Source organism: Peromyscus eremicus, chromosome 8a (assembly GCF_949786415.1).
Source record: "Peromyscus eremicus chromosome 8a, PerEre_H2_v1, whole genome shotgun sequence".
Classification (NCBI taxonomy): domain Eukaryota; kingdom Metazoa; phylum Chordata; class Mammalia; order Rodentia; family Cricetidae; genus Peromyscus; species Peromyscus eremicus.
This window is the reverse complement of record NC_081423.1, coordinates 58,838,205-58,865,673: the sequence shown is the minus strand read 5'-3', so window position 1 is coordinate 58,865,673 and position 27,469 is coordinate 58,838,205. Positions and strand designations below refer to the sequence as shown.

At 42.7% G+C, this 27,469-nt stretch overlaps 1 protein-coding gene and 1 non-coding gene across 3 annotated transcripts in view; one reads left to right on the top strand and one right to left on the bottom strand.

Moving 5' to 3' along the window:
• Window positions 1-4,369: 4,369 nt before the first annotated feature.
• Ywhae (tyrosine 3-monooxygenase/tryptophan 5-monooxygenase activation protein epsilon) overlaps window positions 4,370-27,469 on the bottom strand; it is a 34,539-nt gene continuing 11,439 nt past the window's right edge. For both annotated transcript variants that reach the window (XM_059271219.1, XM_059271220.1), the window contains exons 2-6: window positions 20,771-20,970; window positions 16,480-16,586; window positions 15,358-15,564; window positions 12,155-12,291; window positions 4,370-5,586 (exon numbers count right to left, since the gene is read on the bottom strand). In XM_059271219.1, the coding sequence (XP_059127202.1) occupies window positions 5,534-5,586; window positions 12,155-12,291; window positions 15,358-15,564; window positions 16,480-16,586; window positions 20,771-20,970 (704 nt within the window). In that variant the 3' untranslated portion in view covers window positions 4,370-5,533. The remainder of the gene's footprint in view (window positions 5,587-12,154; window positions 12,292-15,357; window positions 15,565-16,479; window positions 16,587-20,770; window positions 20,971-27,469) is intronic.
• On the top strand, window positions 21,496-21,597 carry LOC131918085 (U6 spliceosomal RNA). Its single transcript, XR_009380834.1, has one exon. It is a non-coding gene; the product is annotated as a U6 spliceosomal RNA (small nuclear RNA).

The following is a 27,469-nucleotide window of genomic DNA, read 5'->3' as shown; positions in this document are numbered from 1 at the left end:
AAAAAAAAAAAAAAATCAGGATGTAATGTGACAAATTAATAATCCCAGTAACTCCTGGTGCCAGATGGGAAGTGGAGATGGAAAACTGTCCAGAGCCTTCCTGCCAACTAACCTGGAATAAACACCTGAAAAACAAGGTGGAGGATGAGAACAGAAAGTTATCCTCTGACCCACACACACCAGGTGAGGCATCTTGCGCACTCTCTCACAACCTCCCTCCTTCCCTTCCCCACCCTTTCCTCTCCCTCACTTATACACACAATCATTTTTTTTTTAAATAAGTTAAAATGTTTGTACAAACCACACAGGGTTCAAGTCCAGATGTCCGGGGATGTGCGGCCAGGATCGGTGTTACTGGCCAGCAGGTCTTCAACAGGGCCGGGAACAGTGTTAATGCTGGGTACCTGGGAAGATCATGTGGCCTCCACAGATGGATCTGATGGACTTGAGGGGCCCAGAGAGGGCACTGGGGGTGGAATACCTGTTCCAGGTGGAGGGCACAGAGGTGAGCTTGGTATGGGAGGAAACTTCAAGGGGCCCAATGTGACCAAGTGGAATGGGCAAGGAATGAGGGCAGAGTACCAATTAGGCTGTGAACGACTTGAGAAAAACTGGCCAGGGACAGCTGGGCGCCGGTGGCGCACGCCTTTAATCCCAACACTCGGGAGGCAGAGGCAAATGGATCTCTTTGAGTTTGAGGCAATCTTGGTCTGTGAGTTCCAGGTCATCAAAGGCTACACGTAGAAACACTGTCTTCAAAAACCAAAAACTGGACAGGCATGGAAGTTCATGTCTATACTTGAATTTGGCTAAAGATTTGCCAACCAGATCTTATCTCAAAGAACTTTGTTTCATTGATTCTTCCTACTGTTTCTCCTACTTCCACTTAGGTCCCTTAGACTGTGATCCACATCACTTCTGGGGATTTGCCCCTGTTGAATCACATGAGACCTAACTACCCATGAACGCCCCTGTGCAATGCTTTCATTGTGCCCCATAGGTTTTGGCATGCTGGTTTTTGTTTTGGTTTTCACTCAATTTTAGTTAACCTTTACATTTCCAATAACTCAATATTCCAATGTGTTGTTCACTCTCCAGTTTGTGTGGTATATTCCACAGTTTTTGTTGATTTCTAGCTTTCTTCCACCATGGCTGGATGGAACGAGAAACAATCCACACACAGTAGACAGGAGATTGCTCAGGTGGTGAAGAGCTAGCTCTGCAAACACAAGGACTGGTTTGGCCACCAGAATCTGTGTTTTTGAAGCGCACACGCGCGCGCGCGCGCACACACACATACACACACACACACACACACAATCTCTTAAAAGAGGAGAGAGGCTGGAGATGGTTCCGAGGTTGAGAGCACCAGCTGCTTTTCCATAGGATCTGGGTTTGAATCCCACCTCACAGCTCACAAATGTCTGTAACTCCAGTTCCAATAGCGATGTCCTCTTCAGGGACTGTATGCATGTGATGCACAGCTATACATACGTGCAGTCAAAACACTCACACTTTTAAAGGCTAGCCTGGTCTATGTTAGCAGTGGTGCACGCCTTTGATCCCAGCACTCAGGAGGCAGAGCCAGGCAGATCTCTGCAAGTCTGGCCCACAGAGCAAGATCCACGACAGGCACCAAAACTACACAGAGAAACTGTGTCTCAAAAAAAAAAAAAAAAACAAAAAAAAAAACAGAAAACAAAAAGGCCAACCTGGTCTACCTGCTAAAGCTACTTGACAAGACCCTGTCTGAAAACAAACTGACAAAACTGTCTCCAGAGACAGCTCAGGGGTTAAGAGCACTAGCTGCTCTTCCAGATGATCGAGATTCCCAACACCCACATGGTGGCTCACAACAGTCTGTAACCCCAGTTCCAGGAATCCAACACTCTTCTGGCCTCTGTGGGTACAGACACACCGACAAAACATCACTATACATAAAAATGCAGACGCAACTACATTTCTGACTGAACTCAATGTTCAGAGGACACTACAAAACCAAGAGCTCAGACTCTGGGCGACACTCTTGGCAACCCAAACCTGGGCAGTGGGAGTGACTATCCCTGCAGGGCTCAGGACCTTCACAGCCTCCTTGCTCATCTTTTAGCATTTGCTAGAGATCTAAAAACCGACCCTATCTCCTGACTTCATAATTACTTTAGTAGATTTCTCTGTGGCCTCATGTAGTAAAGGCTGGCCTGTCCATTCACTATGTAGCTGAAGCTAGCCTTTGACCTGGGATCCTCACTTCAACTTCCTGAAGGACTAGGCAGGTTGGTTTTCTCCTTATCAATTTTGCTTGGAAATGCTCACGAAGGGCTGGAGATGTAGAAGCTGTTTAGGGAACTTGTTCTTACAGAGGAACCACATGGAAGTTCACAACTGCCTCTAACTCCAGTTCCAAGGCCTCAATCGGACTCCTTCAAGCCTCTGTGAGGAACAGGGACATACACAGAGGAGAAACACTCATACACATAAAACTTAAAAACAAACTTGGCCGGGCAGTAGTGGCACATGCCATTAATCCCAGCCTTTGGGAGGCAGAGTCAGGAGGATTTCCTAGTTTAAGGCCAGCCTGGGTTACAGATCCAGTTCCATCCATAACATCAAGGGATAGAGAGAGAAACTCTTAGGAAAAACAAAAAATGTCAATGCTCAAAGTTTGCTCACTAGCTACAGGGAGTCTACACACTATGGACAATAGCCAGGTCTGGGGTAAAGCCTGATTGGTTCATGCTGTCCACTGTGCAAACTCCAGTTTTTACCCTCAGCACTACCTACACCAGTGTGGTGGCACACAATGGTACTCCCAGCACCTGGAGGAAGAAAGTTCAGTCATCCTTAGCTGAATTCCCAGGCCAGCCCGAGTAACATGAGACCCCAACCTCATAACAAAACTAACAAAATTAAGACATTATTTCATCCTAACAGACTGTGTGGGGACTACCCCCAAAGAAGTATCAGGCTCTCGGGGCTAGGGGTGAATGTCCTCAGGGTTGTTTCTGTTTTTGAGAGTTTTTTCTGTGCAGCCCTGGCTGTCCTAGAACTCACTCTGTAGAAGACCATGCTGGCCTCAAACTCAAGAGATCCGCCTGCCTCTGCCTCCCAAGTGCTGTGAGATTAAAGGTGTATGCTACCACCACCTGGCCTCAGTTTTCATTGTTTTTTTTGTTTGTTTGTTTTTCGAGACAGGGTTTCTCCGTGTAGTTTTGCGCCTTTCCTGGAACTCACTTGGTAGCCCAGGCTGGCCTCGAACTCACAGAGATCCGCCTGGCTCTGCCTCCTGAGTGCTGGGATTAGAGGCGTGCGCAGCCGCCACCACCACCCGGCCCAGTTTTGATTTCTAGATTCACTATTTTAAAAAAATCTTGAGTATATACACCACATACTTGCTAGTGTTTATGGAGGGCAGGTGTCAGATCTGCTGGAACTGGAATTACAGGCAATGGTGGGTGACCAGTTCTGGGAACAGACTTGGGTTCCAGAATATATTATTAATCACTGGGCCATTTTTCCAGCCCTGTCTCCACTGTTTAACTAGATCAAGTCCAGGAGTCACACAGGCCTTAAAAAACTGTCAGAAGGCTTTATGACTTTCTTGATTTGGGCCTTAAGTATCTGGAAATTGAATGCTGGCTTATAAAGTGATCAATCATCTGAAAACCTCCTTATGGAAAAGGAATTCACAAAGTCATTATTTCAACTGCTGGCATGTCCTAGAGATAAAACTAAAATCTAGCCTGTGAATGCTTTTAATCCTAACAATTTGGGAAGGTGAGGCAGAATGGCACCTTTGAGTTAGCTAGTCTGTGACTGTGACCTTGCATAATAACCATGGTCCTCCTCTTTGAAAATCAAAAAGTTAGGCCCCATCATCCATTAAGTAGTACAAGAGTAGCGTGACATTTTAGAGAAAGTGAACCGTGGGGAGTGTTTTCCAATTGCAAACATTCTTTCAATCCCAGCACTGCAAGAGAGATGTTTTCTGACACGGGATATTTACAAACGCGCCGTGCTGCCCATGCAAACACTCACCATTGCTTACTGCAGCACCTACGTACAGCAGAACTGGATACACCTTGGGAGGTGTTCTGAGGACCTCAGGCATTCAGCAATGGTAAGTAAGGGAGACCCAAGTACACACACTACCATACACACTGCCTCTGCAAAAACTATGCACATGTTACAGATGTTTCTTGAAGGAGGATACTAACAAGGGGGGCAATCGCTCTCTTCTTACCACGGGCTTTTGCAGTGAGGAAGTGTACTTTTCCTTTAGACCAAGGAGGATTATTCTGACACGCTGAACCTTATCTAGTTGTACACCCCAACATTACACAATAGAAAATGATCCATAGCTACACCTGTGTTAAATATGATTGTTGTACTTTAATGATAAACATAAATATTGTGTTGCTAACTCGTTTGAAAGACAGGACATGTAATCTACTGACTTGGTTGTTCAACACCACATTACAAGCAGTTTCCCCACACCCCAAATACATATCATTGGGAAACAAATGTTTTATGGAAGATAAAATGGGGAATATTTTCACATTCAGACAAACAATACTGTCAAATATGTTTGGACTAGAGATTTTATTTTAGAAGTATAAAGGATGGAGGCGTAATATATTTGGCATTTTTAATTTAGGTTTGTTTTATTTAAGTTTAATGTTAATTCCATGCTGTGTTTCAGTAAGAACAATACAGATTCTGTATCTGTGGCTCCAGTCAGATATCCAGTAGTACAAATTAGCTTCAAGTTACACATACTGAACAAAAGAGGTTGAGCGAGCGAAGGAGGAGGGGGGAAGGAGGCTGAGGAGCGAGGGGAGGAACAGAGTTGAACACGCATGCAGGCTTCCATACCACCTTCAATGCTGACCTGCTTCCGAGGGGGAGGAGTCGGCAAGAATGAGCAGCCACGGATTGTTGAACTGTTACCAGCACCGTGCTTTTCAGCAACACTTCAGCAGAGTTCCAAACACATTTTACAGCAAAACCATTACAACAAACTCCCCCAAACACCTCAAGCTAACACCCAATTAAGTTTAACATTGGTATAAAATTCAATTTAAACAATTAAAAAAGGAAAAATGACAGCACATATGCCTCTATCGTGTGATTAATCTTTCTTAGATGCATCACCTAGAAGTCTAACGGCTTTCAAACGTCATTTCCATTTCTAATGATGATCTTGCCGCATGTGGCTGGAGACAATACAGTAATGCTGAAACAGCCTCTATGCAGTCCTGTTAGTGTCGTAAAGAACCTAAAAGCTGGGACCAGTAAAATCCACAGAAATTCACTCTTGCCTTTAAGAACTTCTGAAAACTGTTTGTTGTTTTAAAAAAGGGGGAGGGGAGAAAAAAAGAAAAAGAAAGAAAAACAACAGGGCAGGAACCTAAATTCTGAGACCAAATGTGAAAGTCAAATTTGGTGGTTCTCAGTGACAATGGGGAACTTCCGAGGGAAGGGGAGGGTTGGGAGGGTGGTCAGAGATGTGTTCTCTTGTTGGCTTTAGTATGTCTCACTGATTTTCATCTTCCACATCCTGCAGCGCTTCTTTATTCTGCTCTTCACCTGTAAGGAGGAACAAGGCACAATGACTTCACACTGTCACATGCTCTAATGCTCACAAAGACACCAGTCCAATCCAAGAGTTCCTAGTTTTACTACAACTGTTAGCAAACTCAGCAGGCAGAGCTTCTAACCTCACATCTGAGGTGCTTAAACCAAGAGCTGCCAACCACAGTCCTGAAACAGTCAAGTGTTAGAGGATGATAAAATTAAGACCTTGAAAGGCTCAGAAATCAAACGTCTCTGTTAAACAAGCAGAAAGATCACTCTTACAGTGACCTTCAAGCCTTCGTGTTTCTTGGGCCAAAGAGTATTTTTACTTTTTGGGGTGGCAGGGGAGGGGCAATCTACTCACAAGCTCAACATCAGCTATCCTTCTAGGGAATAAAAGCTCTATAGGAGTTCTATGGTGTTTGAGGAGGATGTGCTACTACTATACAGGAATATTTCTGTGTGTGGTGGCCAGACAGGTCCAACAGTGGATTCTTTCCTTCAGAGTGAACTACTCGGTCACTGAAGTTATCCTAAAAGGGCATTTGGGCCAGCTCTCATGCTCTTTCTTTTTACTCTTTGAACTAGTCTGCCAAGTTTCACATTTCAACTGCACTATGACATGCAAAAGAAAGCCAAGTCTACTCACTGGAGGGTCATCTACCTACTTATAAGCACTAATCAAGTCAGCCATAGTAAGAAAACATGCGAAGCTTTTGCTAAAAAAAAATGATCCAACAGGTAAAAATTACATTCTTTTGTACATTCTAATATGGAGAATTACTAATTTGAATTTAAAAGCCCACTCAGTTTACCAGAGGATAGGGTGTATAGCATGTACTTAGCATCATGCATAACGCTCTATGTTCAACCCCTAGCAACTCAAAAAATAAGAGCACACATAACCACATACTCAGTTAACTGCTACTAAACCAATTTTTAAAATGCTACTAAACCACTAAATCTAACAATAGAAACAGCTTAGATGATAAGCTTTCCATTTATAATGTATAAACATGGAGCATTTATACTAAGGCCAGCTTTTAAACAGTGACGCATCACCACAGCAGTAAGCATCAAGTTAAGAGCTCTAAAATTTCTTGTAGTAAGAAGTTTGACATTGATGTGTGATTAACAAGTCAGGTCTTTATCACAGCACAAAGGTTTAAGGCCAGCTTGAACTACATACTGAGACCCTGTCTCAAAAATAAAGCACATGGAGGGTTTAACTTGTAAGACAGAAAAGACATGCAAAGACAAACAGAACCATCTCCTAGGGAAGAATGGAGGGAGGCCAGACCCCCAGAGCAACACATCCAAGCTCACAGGCTTGGATGTTCAGTCTCATTTGTAACAGGAACACACTGGCAAGTGTGCTAACAGAGCACAGGAACACACACAAGCTACTGGCAGACACGGCAAGAGTCTCAGCCACTCAGACACAAGTCATGAAAGTCACTGCATACATAAGGCACACCCAATAGACGAGGCAGGGCGCAGGCCATGGCTGCCTCCAGACTTAGCCCCTGAGAAGGTAAACAGGTGAGTCTGTGAGGACAGATACGTGTACCAGGCGGCAAGCATGATTAGTGAGAAGAAAACAAAGCAGAGCTCCCTGGACCACAGCAACAACTTACAAAGTACTTCTAAGGGAAAGAAGAGGTGGGCTTTCCTTTAGGAATCTACAGTCAAGAAGAGAGGGAGGGAGAGCAATCAGATGAGCACATTACAGGGAAATCAACCACAACACGACAAAGGACACACCCACGAGTCCCGGGAGTCAGCCCTGGTCTTTTCCACCTGAAGAAACCTCAAGAATTGTTGACCTGTCCAATTCTCCCCTTTACTCCTAAGAAACCTTTTGGAGGTTTATAAATGGGGAGGGGCCCACAGATAAATGGTTTTGCCCACTCCAGGAGAAAAAGGAGCAGGCAGAGCATACACCTTTCCTCTCTATGAAACAGTCCTTTTAACAGTGTGACCCATTAAAGAATCTCTGTGCTTCACACATGTGCTGCAGCATGCACATGGGCGTGCACAAGCACACGTGCACACAGGCACAGATTTCTTATTTAAAGGATTGTCTTCCTGGGCTGGTGAGATAGCCCAGCAGTTAAGAACACTGGCTGTTCTTGAAGAGGACATGGGTTCAGCTCTCAGCACCCATGTGGTGGCTCACAGCCATCTGTAATTCAAGTTCCAAGTGATCTGACACCCTCTTCTGGCCTCTGCAGGTACCGGGCAGGCAGGTAGGCATGTAGTACACAGGCAAAACACTCATAAAATAAAACAAAATGTTCTAGTAAATTAGACCAGTCATTAGCATCCTCTACGGGGAAAAAGACATACAAGTAGGTAGGTAAAAGAACACATCATTAGACATTCTCAATTCGAACATTTAATAACACTATTTTTCATGACCACCGCAGTAAAATAAATGGGCTAACTTTAGCCAGGCGGTGGTGGCACACGCCTTTAATACTAGCACTTGGGAGGCAGAGGCAGGTAGATCTCTGAGTTCCAGGCCAGCTTGGTCTACAGAGCTAGTTCCAGGACAGCCAGGGCTACAGAGTAACTCTGTCTTGAAAAAAAATCAACAAAAAAGTGCTCTAACATAAGCTGAATGCTGGAAAACTGCTAATCACATGACAGAAATGTTTCCACATGTACACCCTCACATGGAAGAACTCAGCTGTAAAATGCTTGCTATACAAGCATAAGACCACATAAGAAAAGGCAGGTGCCGGGCGGTGGTGGCGCACGCCTTTAATCCCAGCACTCTCGGGAGGCAGAGCCAGGCGGATCTCTGTGAGTTCGAGGCCAGCCTGGTCTCCAAAGTGAGTTCCAGGAAAGGCGCAAAGCTACACAGAGAAACCCTGTCTGAGAAACCCTGTCTTGAAAAAACAAAAAACAAAAAACAAACCAAAACAAAAAACAAAAAAGAAAAAAAGAAAAGGCAGGTATTGTGGTACACGCTTTGAATCTCAGTACTGAGATGGAGAGAGAGATCTCTGCAGAATTGGGGAGCCACCCTAGACAATCAGTATGACCCAGGGCAATGACAGACTCTGTCTGAAGCATGTGCATGCACGTACGCGCACACACACAAGGTGGATGGTACCTCTAGCCTCCATAAATACCAAAATGCCCCCCCAACCCACAGAATTTTTAATAATTTATGGGGCCCAGTAAGACGGCCCATAAGATAACACTGTCATGCAAGCCAGACAATATAAATTCAATCCTCAGAAGCCAAGTAAAGGTGCAAGGACCATGAGCTAGGTGTGGTGGCACACCAGAGGCAGGTGGAACTGAGATGGAGGCCAGATTGGTCTACGCAGAGAAACCAGGAGCACACCTCACCCTAAGCTCTTATCTTCAGACTTCCACGTGCATGTACTCCATGCACACCAAAACAAAATGAAGTTTAAGTAAATCGAGTTTAAATATGTACAAATTATATTTCATTTATTTAATGGGGGAGGAGACAGGGTTTCACTATGTAGTCCGGGCTGTCCTGGAATTTACTAGTATACCAAGCAAGATGGCCTCCAGTTCAAAGATCTGCCTGCCTCAGCCTCTTAAGTGCTGAGATTAAAGGCAAATGGTTATATTACTTTTATTGATGCTAGTTTATCACTGATAATGATAGTTTACAGCAGAATTACAAAATTCAAACTTTGCAAACTTCATAACTTAGCAACATTATAACGATGGAGCTCAAGTAGGCCTCAAATTTATTATCCTTAGGAAAAGTACTCTACCAATTGAAAATCTTAAAAGGCATTTTAGGCCAGGCAGTGGTGGCGCACGCCTTTAATCCTAGCACTTGGGAGGCAGAGGCAGGCAGATCTCTGTGAGTTCAAGGCCAGCCTGGTCTACAGAGAGAGATCCAGGAAAGACACCAAAATTACTCAGAGAAACCCTGTCTCGAAAAATAAAAGAACAAACAAACAAAAAGCATTTTAGAGACTGGCAAGATGTCTCAGTGAGTAAGAGTTCTTGTTGTAAAAACAAGATGACCCCATTCCAAATATCTAACACCCACATAAAAGGTGGGCATGACTGCAAATACTGACAGCCCACATGCCCACATCATTCTGTGCCTCCACACGTGCCTAGTACCAACACTGACGAGGGTACATATATGCCCACACACACATACTACTAAAATAAGTAAAATGGCCTCTTTTTTGTTGTTGTTATTGTATTTTGTTATTGAGACCAAGTTTCTCTGTGTAGCCCTAGCTGTCCTGGAACTTGCTCTGTAGACCAGGCTGGCCTTAAACTCAGAGATCCACCTGCCCTCCACGCTGGGATTAAAGTTGTGCACATCGCTATAGTGGCTCTATCAAGATGGTAGAAAAGTTTGTAGGCAGTTCGTATCATGTATCTCATCACAACATTTGTCTTGTAATACATTAATACTTGATGACTTAGTCAGCTTTTAGAAGCTGAACCAAACAAGTTCTTATATTAGTAACACAAGCTAAAGTCAAAAATCAAACTCAGCTGGGCGGTGGTGGCTCACGCCTTTAATCCCAGCACTCGGGAGGCAGAGGCAGGTGGATCTTTGTGCGTTGGAGGCCAGCCTGGGCTACAGAGCGAGATCCAGGAAAGGCACAAAACTACAGAGAAACCCTGTCTCCAAAAAAAAAAAAAAAAAAAAAACCCTCAGTTTTGCCGGAGAAAGGAAATGGATAGCATTCATAACCCAAGCACACTTCCAAGGTCAATACAAAGCATGTCAATCTAAGCAGAAACTGTAGTTAGAAGTAAGCTATTGAATAAAAGCTTCTGCCTGAGTAGCACGCTTAATATGACTAAAATTAAAACAGAGAAACTAGCTTGGTGGTGGCGCACGCCTTTAATCCCAGCACTTGGGAGGCAGAGGCAGGTAGATCTCTGTGAGTTTGAGGCCAGCCTGGTCTACAGAGTGAGATCCAACAGCCAGGACTGTTACACAGAGAAACCCCGTCTTGAAAAAAACAAACAACAAACCAAAACAAAAAAAAGGGGCACAGATAAAACTTTGGGGTGGGAGATGATTCAGTTGTTGGGAGTGCTTGCTGCTCTTGCAGAAGGCATAAATTCTATTCCCATCGTTCATGTGGTGCTTAATGGCCACCTGTGATCTGAGTTCCAAGGGATCTGATGCCCTCTTCTGGCTTCCCTGGGCACTGGACATGCATGAGATGTTTATGCATGCATACTAGCAAAACACTCCTCATTTAAAAAAAAAAAAAAAAAATCAAGAAATCTTGGGGCTGGAGAAATGGCTCAGAAGAACATGGATCGCTCTTCCAGAGGACCCAAGTTTAATTCCCAACACCTACATGATGGCTCACACCTGTAACTCCAGTTCCAGGGGATCTGACCACCTCTTCTGGCCTGTGAAGGCTGCAGGTACCCATGTGGTACACAGACATATATGCAGGCAAAATACCTCTACACATAAAGTAATTGTTTACTAAATAAATCTTACTAAAAAAAAAAAAAAAAAAAACAACTAATACAACCCTGTATCGAAAAGTAATAACAAAACCCCAAAAATCTCTTTGGAGAATGAAAAATAGCAAGCTAAGTGTTAGAACATGTGCTTAACATGCACAGGGATCTGGATTCTACCTACACACACAGAGACACATACACCTTAAAAATCAACAAATACGACCAACTTCAACTTTTATATTTGAAGTTAAAATTACACGTGCATGCCCCAAACAGCAATTACTTCCCCCGAAATAGTAACTTTGCAAATGAAAATCCAAAACCAGACAATACCAGAACTCTTAAGCATGGACCTAAGGACAGATCATTTCATTTCTCATAGAACCCTAGAGGAAAATAGTTGCTTTTTAGAGAAAAAGATTTCTACATAGGGACCAGGGTACAGCCAGAGCAAAATCATGTACCTGGCACACACAGGAGACCCCCATGCAGAGATGTTTCATTAATACCTAATAATGCCATATAGTTTTATAAACAACCTCTGCTAATTCCCTCCCAACTGAACTTCGGGAAGATAAAAGGAAATGATGGAGGCTAGAGAGATGTCTCAGTGGTTAAGATCACTGCCTGCTCTTCCACAGGACCCAGGTTCAATACCCAGCACCCACATGAAAGCTTACAAACATCTGTAATTCCTGTTCTAGAGGATTCATCAGTGCCTTCCTTCTGGCCTCTGAGGACATTCATGCAGTACAGACATATGTAGACAAAACACTTAAATACATAACACAATTTAAGTTTAAAAAAATACAATAAAAAGGAAATGGTTTCCTGTCATTTTGTCCCTACAATGATTAAAGCAGTATGAGAACAAATCATTATTAAAGCCAAAACTTTTACAGCTTTAAATACTGGCATAATATTTCTACACACGTCTGAAATTGTCAAACAGGCCTTTTACTTTCTATCAAGGGCCAAAATGGCACTTGGGCACCATTCCCTATAGAAGAAATAAACTTTAATTACTGCAGACAGGCTCTGAGTGTGAATTATACACAAAGATTAAAAAACACCAAAAGAGTTCTTAAAAGAGGCAACCACCGAAAGAGAAACATCTTGGCTTGCTTACCATCGCCCTGCATGTCTGAGGTCCAGAGCGTCAGGTTATCACGTAGCAGCTGCATGATAAGCGTAGAGTCCTTATAGCTTTCTTCACTCAGCGTGTCCAGTTCTGCAATTGCGTCATCAAAAGCTGCTTTTGCCAACCTGAAATGAATGCATCGTCAGTACTCAATCGATAACAAAGACAGCAACAATGGGCTATTTCAGGTACTCTGGCAGCCCCACTGAAACAAAGGTGACAGACAGACAAATACAGAAAGATAACTTTGAATAGAAGTAAGTAAGACTCAGTATTTTTGTTCAGGTTGCATTTAATTTAAATAAAAAACTTTTTAAAAATGTATTTTTAGAATTCTGTACGGATGCACCTGAAGGTCAGGTGACAAACTGTCCCAGCTGCCTCTCTTTCACATAGATCCATCCCAAGGACCAAACTCAGGCTAATACGGCTTGATAACAAGCATCCCTACCAACTCGGGCATCTCATGCTCATGTGGCTTTTTAAACATCTTCCTATACAAAGCAAGATGGGCCTTGGAACTTCAACCCTAGCCCAGAGTATTAACTATATGGAGGCAAGATCTAAGTTCCATACCAGCTAGGATGTCAAAGTGAGACTGTATCTCAAAGAAATTATATAAATTATCTCAGCCTTTCATTTCAGGTGGTATGATTACCTGAAGCCTGCACCACCTCACCCAGCTAAGGAACTAATTCCTCTCTTTAAAAAAAAAAAAGTGTTTGTTTGAGATAGGGTTTCTCTGTGTACCCCTAACTGTCCTGGAACTCACTCTGTAGACCTCAGCTGGCCTCAAACTCTCAAGAGATCCGCTTGCCTCTGCCTCCTGAGTGCTGGAATTAAAGGCACGCACCATCACCCCATCCAAGATATATTACCATGATTATATGCATTTGTATTTATGTGTTCAAGAGTACAGGTGTCAGATGAGGCTGGAGCATCAGATCCCCTGGAGCTCGGGTCACGGGCACTTGTGAGCTGCTTCATATGGGTGCTAGAAATAAACTCAGGCACCCTAAAAGTACATACTCTTGAAACTGAGCCATCTCTCTAGCCCCAAGGCACTAATTCTTAATACAATGTACATGAACTATGACAAATAGGCTAGACTGTGAAAACACTCTATATAGTCTACCACCCCAAACCTCCACCAAAATATATGTGTGATAAAGATATTTTTCTGCCAGGCAGTGGGGTAGTGCACATCTTTAATCCCAGCACTCGAGAGGCAAAGGCAGCAGGATCTCTGTGAGTTTGAGGCCAGCCTGGTCTGTACAGAGAGAATTCCAAAGACAGCCAAAGCAATAAAGAGAAACCCTGCCTCGAAAATTCAAAAAGTTCGAATATCTTTGGATAAGACAAATGTGGCATATACAAACAATGGATAAAATTCTGAACCCAGACAAAAAAAAAAGAAAAGAAAAAAAAATTCTGAACCCACCCCCACCCGAAAGAAAAGGAGGAGGGGGGAAAAAAATTTGTTTTGTTCAGTGTCTCATGTAGCCCTCTCTGGCTCTGAATGCCTAGTTGTCCTGCCTCCATCTCCAGAGTGCTGGAATCACAGGGCTGCACCTCCACACTCAGCTTTTAGAAGAGGAGACAGGATTTCACACTGTAACTCAGGCTGGCTTCAATTTGCACCCATCCTCCTGCTTCAGTCTCTTAAAGACTAGGATTACAGGCATAAGCCACTGCCCCTGGATAGGATAGAAGATCTATAGATATTGTTACCAAGAAAGTAATACAGCAGACAGAAAAGGATAGATACAATTCTACTTATATAAGATGCCAAGAACAAGTAAATTCAGGTCAGAAGAGTTTGGGTGAAGTGATGAAAACGATTTGAAATGGCTAGTACTGGTGGTTATAAAAAATTGTGAATATATTAAATTCCAATTACACACATGAAAATTGTTACAATAAATTCTCTGTAGTATACATGTGTATCAGTACAACATTCTTTTATTTGCATTCATGATTTAAAAACTAGAAACAAGTTGATATAAAAATAAAAGAAAGAGGCCGGGCGGTGGTGGCGCACGCCTTTAATCCCAGCACTCGGGAGGCAGAGGCAGGTGGATCTCTGTGAGTTCCAGGCCAGCCTGGTCTACAAAGCGAGTTCCAGGAAAGGTGCCAAAGCTACACAGAGAAACCCTGTCTCGAAAAAACCAAAAAGGAAGAAAGAAAGGCCAGACAGTGATGGTGCACACCTTTAATCCCAGCACTCGGAAGGCAGAGGCAGGCTGAGAGGCAGGCTGTCTCTGTGAGTTCGAGGCCAGCCTGGTCTACAAAGCAAGTTCCAGGACAGGCTCCAAAGCTACACAAAGAAATTCTGTCTGAGGTGGGGAGAAAAGGGGGCTGGAGAGATGGTTCAGTGGTTAAGAGTACTAACTGCTCTTCCAGAGGACCTGGGTTCAATTCCCAGCACCCACATGGCAGCTCACAACTGTAATTCCAGTTGCAGGGGACCGGACATCCATGGCAAAACACCAACACACATAAAATAAAGGTAAGTAATTTTTTTTAAAAAAGGAAGAAAAGGAGGTTGGAGAGATGGCTCAGTGGTTAAGTGCATTCATTTACTACCCTTCCAGAGGATCCAAGTTCAATTTCCAGCACCCACAATTTGCTCACAACCATGTGATGCCATGGTTTGTTTCCTAGGGCCCATCATAAAGAGAATCAATTCCTACATGTACACACACACAAAGTGCACAATTTTTAGTGTGGCAACCGTTTCATAAACACCAGTGATAATATAATTATATTAGAAAATATTTTTTAAAAAATATGTTCATGATGGGACGTGGTGGCACATGCCTTTAATCCCAGCACTTGGGAGGCAGATGCAGGTGAATTTCTTTTGAGTTCCAGGACAGCCTGGTCTACAGAGTGAGTGAGTTCCAGGACAGCCAAGGCTACATAAACTCTGTCTCAAAAAACAACAACCAAAAAAGTTTACCAAGAGTATTGTAAGCATTGCCAGAGAAGTGAGGTGGTCAATGTCTACAATTCCTAACAACCGAAGAATGAGACATGAGAACTCAATATTCAAAGGTAGGCTAGGCAAGATCTCAAGACCCTGTCCTAAGCAACTCAAAAGCTGAAGGAACACTAGTACATAAAAATGAAGTCAACAGAAGGGAGCTCTCTGGAAGCTTTGCATGCCATACTGCTCCTCCACCACTTACCTGCAGGCACGGTCGGGGGAATTAAGAATTTCATAGTAGAATACGGAAAAGTTGAGAGCAAGACCTAAACGAATGGGGTGCGTTGGAGGGAGTTCTGTCATGGCGATGTCACTAGCAGCTTTGTAAGCCACAAGGCTGTTTTCTGCGGCCTCCTTCCTGTCATTTCCTGTGGCAAACTCGGCCAGATACCTGTGGTAGTCCCCTTTCCTACGACACACCATCAAATAAAACCACAATTAAAAATACTTCTTGGAGCCTGACAATTTTCTCTAGTACATGACAAAATACAGTTAACAATTAAGATATATACTTTTTAGAAACTTTAAAAATGACTTCAGAATCCGTCAGCTTGGTTCATCTCTTCTTTCCTTAAGGATTTCCTATTAAAAATTATTGGGAAATTCCCACAGAATATAATTGAAGCAAAAATCACCTGAGTAGTATAAAAGTGTCTCCCAAGAGCAGCACACATTCATTTGTCACAATACACATTCGCTGCTGTCACTGAGGTGCCAAGACACCTGGAGCTCTGACACGATGAGCCCCGACTATTCCTGAGCTATACCCAGCCTGGTAATTTCTCCAGAAAGTTAAGATTATACTGTGAACTTCGCAGCTTTAGCTAAGAGGAAAGAAGCCACAAAAGCAAAAGACCCAGGCAGGGTGTGGTGACATATAACCCCAGCATTTAAAAAGATAAAAGAGGACTACTCCAAAGCTGAGGGCAACCAGGGCTACACGGATAGACCTTGTCTCAGAATAAGCTGGGAATAGTGACACACACCTTAATCCCAGGACACAGAGATCTATCTGAATACTAGGATAGCATAGTCTGCCATAGTGAGTTCCAGGCCAGTCAAGGATATAAACAGTGGGGGTGGGGGTGGGAATGGTAACAACGACCAAAAGCTAGGTATTTTGTACAATAGTCTGACAATCTCAACAATATTAATTTCTTCATTAGTACTGTATTTGCTAATTAAAATTAAAACTTTTAAGTTTGGGTAACTAACCCTCCAATATTCAACTATTTTAAGTCAAAGTTGAAAACCTACATTTAAAAAGTTATGGTTCTAAGGCTAACTTTAAATCTCACATTTTCCCTTCTAGTATAGAACCTACATTTTATAATAGAAAACCTTGGACTCGCCAGTGTTAGCTGCTGGAATGAGGTGTTTGTCCAGTACATCCAGAATGTCACAACAGATTAACTTGAGCTCAGTTTCAACCTAGGGAGGGAAAACATCAGATTAAGTTTGGCCATTCAAAAGTCTTGTTATACTCTACCTAAGCTTGATCTGAAGAGCCTAGTCTTAAACAGAACATCTTAACTGTTTTCAAACTCTTTCCCCAAACCTTAAGTTGACAGAAAACTATTCAGAGTAAACAGTCTCTTCCTCTTTAAACCATGCACACACCCACAGTTCACCTAAAAAATCATCAGTGAGCCAAGCAAGCTGTGGTGGCCCACGCCTTTAATCCCAGAACTCAGGAGGCAGAGCCAGGCGAATCTCTGTGAGTTCGAGGCCAGCCTGGTCTACAGAGTGAGTTCCAGGACAGGCACCAAAACTACACAAAGAAATCCTGTCTTGAAAAACCAAAAGAAAAAAAAAGAAGCACCAGTGAGTAATATGCAATGTTCTTCCTAAGTGCTAGGTAATTACATGAATTAATTTCCATTATAAGGTACCAACTGTAACAGCTACACTTTCTACATGAACTACACTTGGAAGTCACTAAATCCCAAGCAGCAGGGCACACCTGGAAGGGATTGTTCTTGGTATGATAATTTGAAGTGGGAGACTCACCCTCAATCGGGATCATGAGGTCAGAAGATCCACCTAACCCTGGACCACACCTTCTGGGGGCAGCTCCCATAAAGGACAAGGAAGAAGGAAGCTGGTGCTTTCTCAAACCTCACTCTCACTGGCAAGTTCATCTATCCCGAGTCATTTCTTCCCTAGTGCTAGAACTTACACTATGGGATTCCACTGGGGACTGAACCCTGGCAGTTCTCAGACCTCCCAGAGACTCCAGCACAGACTGGGAATGCTGAGACATCCAGTCTTGTGGACTCAGCTACTTCTGAATCCTTGGCCATTCTGTCAGGAGATAGCTCATGTTGGACTACTCGGGCCACAGCCTGTAAGGGGCTCTAATAAATCAGAAATGTGTGTATACTCATTTATTTATTTTAAAGATATGCCCAAAGGCCATCAACTTAAAAGAACTTTCAAACAACAGGAGAGTGAACCAGGGAATGTTAGGGTGCTGCCTGAACAGACCAACTCCCAGCACCACACGTATGTAAGGAGAGGTGAGTGACAGGATCTGAACTAAAAGCATTTAAGACAAAGTCAAAACTCAAACCCAAACAGTTTGTCTTCAGTACTAATATATTCCAACAATACTCACTTCATTGTAGAGATCAGAACCAGCTACAACAGCAAGAGTCCAAATTAAATGTCGACATGGATCTCTATTGGTTTGTAATGACTAAAGCACATAGCATCTCTGAACACATTAGAGTTTGACATAGGTTATGTGAGGATATAATGAATGTGTGACTCAGTCATGGGAATATCTGATGTTGGTATTTCTAAAGAAGGAAATCTGAAATGCCAACAAAAATGAGAAGAACACAGGAGTGCTTATGACCTTCCTCAATTTCTACAGAAGCTAGGGTAAATGATGCTCCCATACCTCAGACATTTTCTGAAAACAAGTGACACTGTGCTTTATATAAACTTTATATAACATGCTGGCCTGTGGAGCAGGCTTCTCTACTGAACCATAAGCTCCTAACTATTGTCAAAGCAACTGTAATAAAAAAAAACCTGAGCCTTGTGCAAATTGCCCCAGGGCGTCAGGCCACCTGTGCCTTGAGTCCCTAGTTTCCAGCTTACAGCTCTTCCACCACTGGTGAGGAGAGGCAATTGGCCAACCTCTCACCAACATGTTCATCTTCCTCTCCATTTCCTACAATTCAGACACTTTAGGGCATTCTCCCATTTTTCTTCTAGAATCTTGTCCTTAGTTCATTAAGACTGTCTGTGCCTCTCTTGTGGCTTTGTAAGTTGAAATCGAGTCGCTATTACGTTCTCCTAGAATCTTACTCCAAAGCTCTCCTTGAAACCTCATACTCAGCTTCGACATCACTGCGCACCTCCATGTCCCTCTCCCTCATTCACAAAGTAACTACAGTCTACCTTCTTTCCAGTGACCTGATCCATCACCTTGGTATAAACAAACCACTAATCTAATCTCCTAACCTCCACCCTGCAGTGGACAGTCCATCCCTGGCCTCTTCCTTTTCTTTCTAGTTCCTTAGGCCTACTAAGAGATTCATCAAGACTTCTTCAGACTTTTGGCTTCATCTTCCAATTGACCAGTTTTTCCCTTGTCTCCTCATAACATCCTACAGTCTTAACCATAATTTTTCTCCATTTCTTCATGCCTAAGTAACACCAAATTGTCTGTCAATCCATATTCTTTGTTCCAAGATATCTGAGGACAATGATAATCTCAACTCACCTCCGTAAGATCTCTGGCATGTTCCTTAAGCCAGCTGTATCTCTAGTTTTATTACCTATAAATTGGGTTAATAACTACCTTTCCAGGGTCACTTATTTTCTTACTTCTTAATGTTGCTAAGGATTAAGCCCAGAGCCTTACACATGCTGGGCAACAGCTCAGCATGAACTAGGAGGCTCCCATTTTTGTATACAAGTACACTTACAAACTATGTGAAATAACTTCATAAATTCTTTTAAGAGTGTTGAAAGCCCCAAGAGTTTCTACTGTTTAAAAAAAATAAATAAATAACAACCAGCTCACGCCTTTAATCCCAGAACTCGAGAGGCAGAGGCAGGTGGATCTCAGTGAATTTGAGGCCAACCTAGTCTACACAAAGTGAGTTCCAGGACAGCCAGGGCTGTTACACAAAGAAATCCTGTCTCAAACAAACAAACAAACAAACAAACAAACCAGAATGAGTCTTCATAAAGACAGTAATTCTGTTTCATCAGTATTTATACCCAATTATTTAGTACACAGAGGCATACAAGTATTTATCCAATTGGCCTATATGGGGTTTGCAAGATGGTCAAGTTGATGGGTGTTTACCACCAAGGCAGATGGCCTGAGTTCAAGCTTTGGGACCTGCAATTCACGAAGTTACCCTCCTCTCTACACGCGCACCATGGCACTCCCCGTGTACATGTACAAATAAATACAAACACTGAAGTTGTCCTATGTGTTCACTAGTAGTCAATGAAGTGTTTTGTAATAGCCACAGAAAGAACAACAACAGTTCCATCTGTTCTTCACTTGTGTGTGTGTGTTGTTTAAAACTTAATACCTGTGCTGGACACACAGCTCAATGGTAGAGTGTGCACTCCAAGCCTAATCCCTACACCCCTCCCTCTCAGGATACTTCCCCCTCTGCAGCTTTTAAAACAAACAGTTCTTGGCTTTATTCTCAAATACTCTCTAGTCTGTAATTTCTAACCAAGGTTAAGTGAAAAGTTAAAAATACAAACTACATTTACTTTTGTACTTATGCAGTGTATATTAGGTGGTGACCTAAAATACCCGTATGTCTAACACAAATCACTTGAAGCTATAGGCCTGAGACTTAGCCAGATACACACACACACACACACACACACACACACACACACACACACGTCTCCTTTCTCTACCAGATAGCAAACATAAACATAAGAAGCAATAATTTAGGACATTCAGATATCAACAACTCTTATTACTTCTGCCACAAATGTTACTATTTGTGACAAATGAACACTACCCTGACTTGGATAAATGTCTTCTATGCTTTCTGACGAAGGGTGTAAGCGGTTTTGCTATCAGACATGGACCCTGCACTGTCATCCAGAATGCCCAACTTGGGGTCCATTTCAATCAAGGACAGAATCCTCTGAAACTGGGTAAAAATAAACTTTTTCTCTATGTAAACTAATAAGTTCTAACAGATACACAGAAATTAATGGTCCTGAAACTGTAAAATAGCCCAGTTGTCACCTATGTTTGAGAAACTATCATCTTCTTTCAAAAAACACTGTATTCAAGTGGATGCCTTTAATTCTAACACTAGAGGCTGAAGCCAGACTAGTCAACATATTGAGTTCCAGGCCAGCCAGGGCTACAAAGACAGACTCTGTTAAGAGCACTGGCTGCTCTTGCAGAGAACCTGGGTTCAATTGCCAGCACCCACACTGCAGCTCACAACCACCTCTAACTCCAGTACCAGAGGAGCTGACACCCTCTTCAGGCCTTCAAGGGCACCAAGCACATACATGGTGGAGAGAGAGGCAAGGCAAAGTGCTCACCGTGGACATTCAAAATAAAACAAGAAGACAGTATCAAGTCAAATCAAATGGTAACATCTCACCATTTGCCGGTACTCCCGAATCATCTTTAGTTTGTCCTCTCCTCCCTTGTTTTCTTCCTTCTGTTCAATGCTGCTGATTATTCTCCAGGATGCTCTTCTGGCTCCAATCACATTTTTATATGCAACAGATAAAAGGTTTCGTTCTTCAACGGTCAGCTCCACGTCCATCCCTGCTACTTTCTTCATTGATTCCACCATTTCTATGCAGGAAATGGTAAAAGGAGACTATAGATTTAACAAGTTTTGTTGACCCATCCCTTTCACGGTTATCTTTTTTCCCCCTGCAAAGCTAATAAAAAAAAGAGATAATTAGGGGAGCTGGAAATCCAGATGGAGGAATGCATGCCTACAAACATAGCATAGAGGCTGATGCAGGAAGACTGCCTTAAGTTCAAAATCCACTTTGAGCTACAAAAGTATAGGACCAGTCAGGAGGTGATGGCGCACGCCTTTAATCCCAGCACTTGGGGAGCAGAGGCAGGCGGATCTCTGTGAGTTCCAGGCCAGCCTGGTCTACAAAACGAGTTCCAGGAAAGACGCAAAGCAACACAGAGAAACCCTGGGGGGGGGGGGGGGGGAGTAATAGGAACAGCCAAAGCTATATAGGAGGGTCCTGTCTGAAAACAAATTAATTAAAGAAAAGGTGCTAACTTAGCTAGAACATAGAACACAAAAGCCCTGTTTAATCTGGAACACATATCCTTCCCAATAAAAAGTAGTTTACCATGCTCGCTTCGGCAGCACATATACTAAAACTGGAATGATACAGATTAGCAAGGCCCCTGCGCAAGGATGACATGCAAATTCGTGAAACGTTCCATATTTTTTGACTCTGTCCAAGGAGGAAGAGACCAAGAAATAAAAGCTTCCCTCATGTCTGTATGTAGTGAGCTGCCTGTGGCCTCAGGTGGATCAGTCATTAAAATAAAACAAGCCTTTAAAAAAAAAGGGTAGTTTAACAAAAATAACTTTATAATCACCAAAATAAATGAGTCAAATCAAGCTTTGGAGTCAATCTCAGAAGGCCAAGCCATCAACAAGTTAAGATGTCAGGGAGACCTTGTCTAAAATAAAACAAACTGTGCAACAACGGCTCATGCCTGTAATCCTAGAACCAGGAAGCTGAGACAAAGGATTTCTGAGTTTGAAGACAGTCTGTTTCCAAAAAAAGAAGTGGGAAGGGGACACACTATGAATTCTTCTGCTGGTGTAACTTTTGGTAATTACTGTTACCACTAGATGGCAAGCAAAGAAAAGCGGCCAGATAATCTGAGATATTCCAAGTATAGCAAGAAATAAAATACTGACACTTTAAGAATAATAAAGGAAAAACTGAAAACATATAAATACTGAGTATTATAAAGAAAGGAGGGAAGGGTGGTTTACAAAGCTCTTAATGACACTATTACCAAAAGACCTTTAGATTTACTGATTCAGGATCCCTAGTGATAAGAGCCAAGAATCTATACTTTAATAAGCATCCTAGGCATACAATAATACCCTGAGAGTAATATATTAGCCAATAGTTATCACAATGAATGAAGCTACATTAAGCCAAATGCAGTAATAGTTCATGCTGTAACTGTAACCCCTGCAACTAGGTTAGAACCTGTCTCACAAAAACAAAACAAAAATTAGAGTGAGTTTTCCAAATTAGCAATTTGAGTTTCATATTCCAAAATCCACCCCTTTATAGTTGCTGAAATGACTGAACCTAGCCAGCCATGCCTTTTACACACTAGATAAGCACTCAACCATTAAGCTACACCTCCAGCTTCCCACTGTGGTTTTGGACTACTAATGATGTTAAGACTTCTGCCCCATGTTCTTTCTAGTTGCTATTTTGACTGTTCTCTTTGGAGGATGAACTGTGTTCAGATACTCGGGTGGGCCACCTAATTTTTCATAAATTGTTAACTGGCCAATTATGAGTTATTTTTAAGATCCCAACAAATTCACCAGCAAGAATGAGTCCAGGGTCTAACCTCCTCTGTCTATTAAGTGCTTTATGAAACCTTCCATGTCAGTTATCCTTATTCTTTTAATATCACCCTACCTAATCTTAGTCTTCTTCAAAGCTATGCACAAAAGCTGCCTGAACCCCAACTCTGGCCATTCAAGGATTCCTACTAATCATTAACATAAAATTCCTCACTCAACATATCTAGCATTTCATGAAATCTCTGCAGCAGGGACTTCATCAATTCTAAGTAAACATTTCTGTAGCAGGGTAAGGCTGTCATGTATCTGCAGCTGACGTGATCAAAATTTTTGAACCAGAGAATTGAAACTCACAACTGGATCACTACTTGGGGGTAAATAGGTCTCCTCTTCCCACCATGTGGGTTCTAGGGATCAAACTCAGATTTTGTGAGACTTCATGGCAAGAACCTTTACCTGATGAGCCATTTTGCAGACCATGAACACATTTTCTTAAACTATTTTTTTGAGGGGTAGGGGAGTATAAAGCAGGGTCTTGCTAGGTAGCCCAGGCTGGCACCAAACTTGTACAAATCGTCTAACATTTGTCTGAGTGCTGAGATTAAAGGAATGCCCCACTCCATTTCACTCTTTTTCTTTCTTTTTTTTTTTTTTTTTAGTTTTTATGCAAGTGTTTTGCCTGCAAGTTTGTCTATGAACTACATGCATGCTTGGTACCAAAGGCTAGAAGACAGCATCAGATCCCTTCAAATTGGAGTTGCAGATGGCCGTGAGCTGCCAAAAGAGTGCTGGGAAGGCCGAGCAGTGGTGGCGCACACCTTTAATCCCAGCACTCGGGAGGCAGACCCAGGCAGATCTCTGTGAGTTTGAGGCCAACCTGGTCTACAGAGCAAGATCCAGGACAGGCACCAAAACTACACGAAGAAACCCTGTCTTGGGGGGAAAATAAAGAGTGTTGGGAAAAGCAGCCAGTGCTCTTAACCACTGAACCATCCATCCAAGCCCTCTATGAGACTTTTGATGGCTTGAGGACAAGGAGTGCTGGCTAAAAATCACTAATGCATAAAAATTCTGAAGCATAATCTCCAGACATCAATAGGCATGTTAATCAAACACACTAGACCTGTTGTGTTGAGTCATTTTTCATTCACTGTGTGGTAACAGTCTAATTAAATATCCACTACACTGAACAACTGAGACAATTTTATGGTTTTAAGGTTGCTGCTAAGATTATCAAATGTCATTTGCATTCATTTAATTTACCCAATCCCTACACACATACCTTTTGTTGCTGTGCTGGGGACAGAAGCTACAGCCAAGTAATCTACCACTGAGCTACCAACATCCCCAGAGCTCTCACTCTGAATCTTGGTTCTTCGGTCTCTCTCTCTCATTCATTCATTCATCTAACTCATCCACTTAAAGCACCTTAATGGAGGCACTATTTCAAACGCTCTCCTCTCCATGTATTACTATGATCAGTCTTCTTAAAAGATTTTCCAACACCCAAGCTGTGACGGAATGAGTTCCAGGATAACCAGGAGTACACAGAGAAACTCTGTCTCAAACCCCACCCACCCAAAAAAAGCTGGGCGGTGATGGCACACACTTTTAATCCCAGCACTCTAGAATTAGAAGCAGATGGATCTCTCTGAGTTCTAAGGCCAGTCTGGTCTACAGAGCAAATTCCAGGACAGGCAGGGCTACACACAGAGAAAGAAACCCTGTCTTGAAAACCAAATGAACAAAAGAAAAAAAAAAAAAAATCTTCCGACACCCAGCAGGTTGGGTCTCTCTACATATCCCTGGCTGTCCTCAGATATGCCTCTCTCTGCCTCTGCTGGGATTAAAGGTATGTACCGCCACCACCCAGCTCAAGATGATAAATCTTAACTTCTCCCAAATGGAAAAAATGTTCACCAACTATTTCATAATTTTAAAGACAGAAAACTGAAGCCAAAGGTAATCTGCTTAAACCTCCAGCAATAAAACCGAACAACACAAGTCCTGAGTACAAGGCCAGCTGAGGTTACAGGAGATTGTGTGTGTGTGTGTGTGTGTGTGTGTGTGTGTGTGTGTTTGGTTTTTTTTTTTTTTTTTTTTTTTTTGTTTTTTTTTTTTTTTTTTTTTTGGAGACAGGGTTTCTCTGTGTAGCTTTGCGCCTTTCCTGGAACTCACTTGGTAGTCCAGGCTGGCCTCGAACTCAGAGATCCGCCTGGCTCTGCCTCCCAAGTGCTGGGATTAAAGGCGTGCGCCACCACCGCCCAGCATGTGTGTGTTTTTAAGAGACAGATAGGGAGAAAGAGACAGAGAATATGAGAATCATCACAGATGGTGGTTTTTGAGACAGAGTGTCTTAAGAGTTTTCTACTGTTGTGAAAAGACACCACGACCACGGCAACTCTCATAAGGAAAATATTTAATTGAGGGGGCTCCCTTACAGTTTCAGAGGTTCAGTCCATTCATCATGGTGGGGAACATGGTAGCATGCAGGAAGATGTGGTGCTGGAGGAACAGCTGAGAGTTCTACATCTTGAAGCCAACAGGAAGTCAACTGAGCAATATCCTGATCATAGGAAACCTCCCCCATAGCAACACACTTCCTCAACACACTTCTTTGTTGGCCATACCCACGCCAACAAAGCTATACCTCCTAATAGTGCCACTCCCTGAGATTATGGAGGCCAATTATAGTCAAACTACCATACAGGGTTTCTCTGTGTAACAATTCTGGCTGTCCAGGAAATAGCTTTGTAGACTAGGCTCACCTTGAACTCAAAGACATCTGCCTGCCTCTGCCTCCCAAGTACTGGATTAAAGGCATGCACCACCACCGCCCAGCAAAAATAAATATTTAAAAAAATAAAAATCGGGGCTGGAGAGATGGCTCAGAGGTTAAGAGCACTGACTGCTCTTCCAGAGGTCCAGAGGTCCTGAGTTCAATTCCCAGCACCCACATGGTGGCTCACAACCATCTGTAATGAGATCTGATACCCTCTTCTGTATACATAATAAATAAATTGTTTAAAAAAAATAAAAATAAATAAAAATCACAATAATTGGGCTGGAAAGAGATATGGCTCAAAGATTAAAAGCATTTGCTGAGGACCTGGGTTTGGTTCCCAAGCACCTACACTGTACATACACATTCATGCAAGCAAAACACACATATATAAAATAAAAATATATGGCCAGTGCTCTTAACCTCTGAGCCATCTCTATAGCTTTCGTGTGTGTTTTAAGAGAGCCAATTAAGGAATGGAGAGATGGCTCAGAGGTTAAGAGCACCTACTGCTCATCCAGAGGTCCTGAGTTCAATTCCCAGCACCCACATGGTGGCTCACAACCATCTGTAATGAGATCTGGCACACTCTTCTGTATACATAATAAATAAATAAATCACATTTTAAAAGGCTGTCAAAACCAAGAGGTGGTGGTTAATCCTGGCACTCAGAAGGCAGTCAGGCAGATCTCTAAGTTCAAGGCCAGCCTGGTCTACAAAAAGAGTTCCAGGACAGTCAGGGTTTACACAGAGAAGCCCTGTCTTGAACCACCCCACCCCACCCCACCCCCACACACCCCAAAAAAAACCCATCTGTCAAATCAAGTATCATTAAAAAGAGCAAAAAAAAAAAAAAAAAACTAGGCACCAGGCATGGTGATACATGTCTTTAATCCCAACACTTAGGTGGATCTGAGTTCAAGGCCCTCCTGGTCTATAGATCGAGTCCTAGGACAGCCAGGGCTATGCAGAGTATCCCTGTCTCAAAAAAAAAAAAAAAAAGCAGAGATAAACCATTACTTCTGACTTTAAGTCAAATTGACTGGTTTATGTTTTTTAATTTCTATGATTAATGGTAAACAATAACAAACCTATTTGAAACAGGCAATTATAGATGCTTTTGGCAAAAAGCATTAGTAGTCACTTGAACCTATTAAGTAATAACTACAATGAGAATGAGGGCTGGCAAGATGGCTCATCTGGTATAGATAGACACTTGCAACAGATACCAGGTGACCTGAGTTTGATCCTTGGACACCAAGGTAAAGGTGGCTAGCAGAGGTAGAGAACTAACTCTACAAAGTTGTCTTCTGGTATCTCCACATACATATGCTTGCACATACCCACACCCCGTTCATGCTCACAGGCACGAACATATAAAAAAAATTAAGACCAGAATGAAAGCTTGACATTTGGTCATCATTTTGTATCTGTCTTCTTTACTTGGAAGAAGGCAAGGGATAAGTAACTGCCTTTAACAGTCACCTTGGATACCAGGGAGAACAAAACCTCAGCACACGACCTCAGACCTCCAAAGTGGAGAGCACCCTGGAACCTTGTATGAACCAGATTGGCCCCCTTGACAAAACTCAACCAAACCACACCCTCATTTGCTGTGCTTGCCACTACCATAATTCTTCTTTTATTTAAAGGCCTAAAGGACAGATGGTGGTGGCGCACACCTTTAACCTCAGCACTCGGGAGGCAGAGCCAGGCAGTTCTCCTTAAGGCCAGCCTGGTCTACAGAGCAAGTTCCAGACAGCCAGGGCTACAGAGAAACTCTGTCATGGGGGGGAAAAAAAGGGGAGGGGGGGAGGGTAAGAAAAGAAACATGGAACCATGTGAACAATGTAGTTATCAGTCAACAGGAAAGGAGCAAGATTCCATAACCTCTGCTCATCTGTTCACATCTCAAAACTATATGCCTAGGACATCTATTGAAAAGAAGAAGGGCTGGAGAGATAACTCAGCAATTA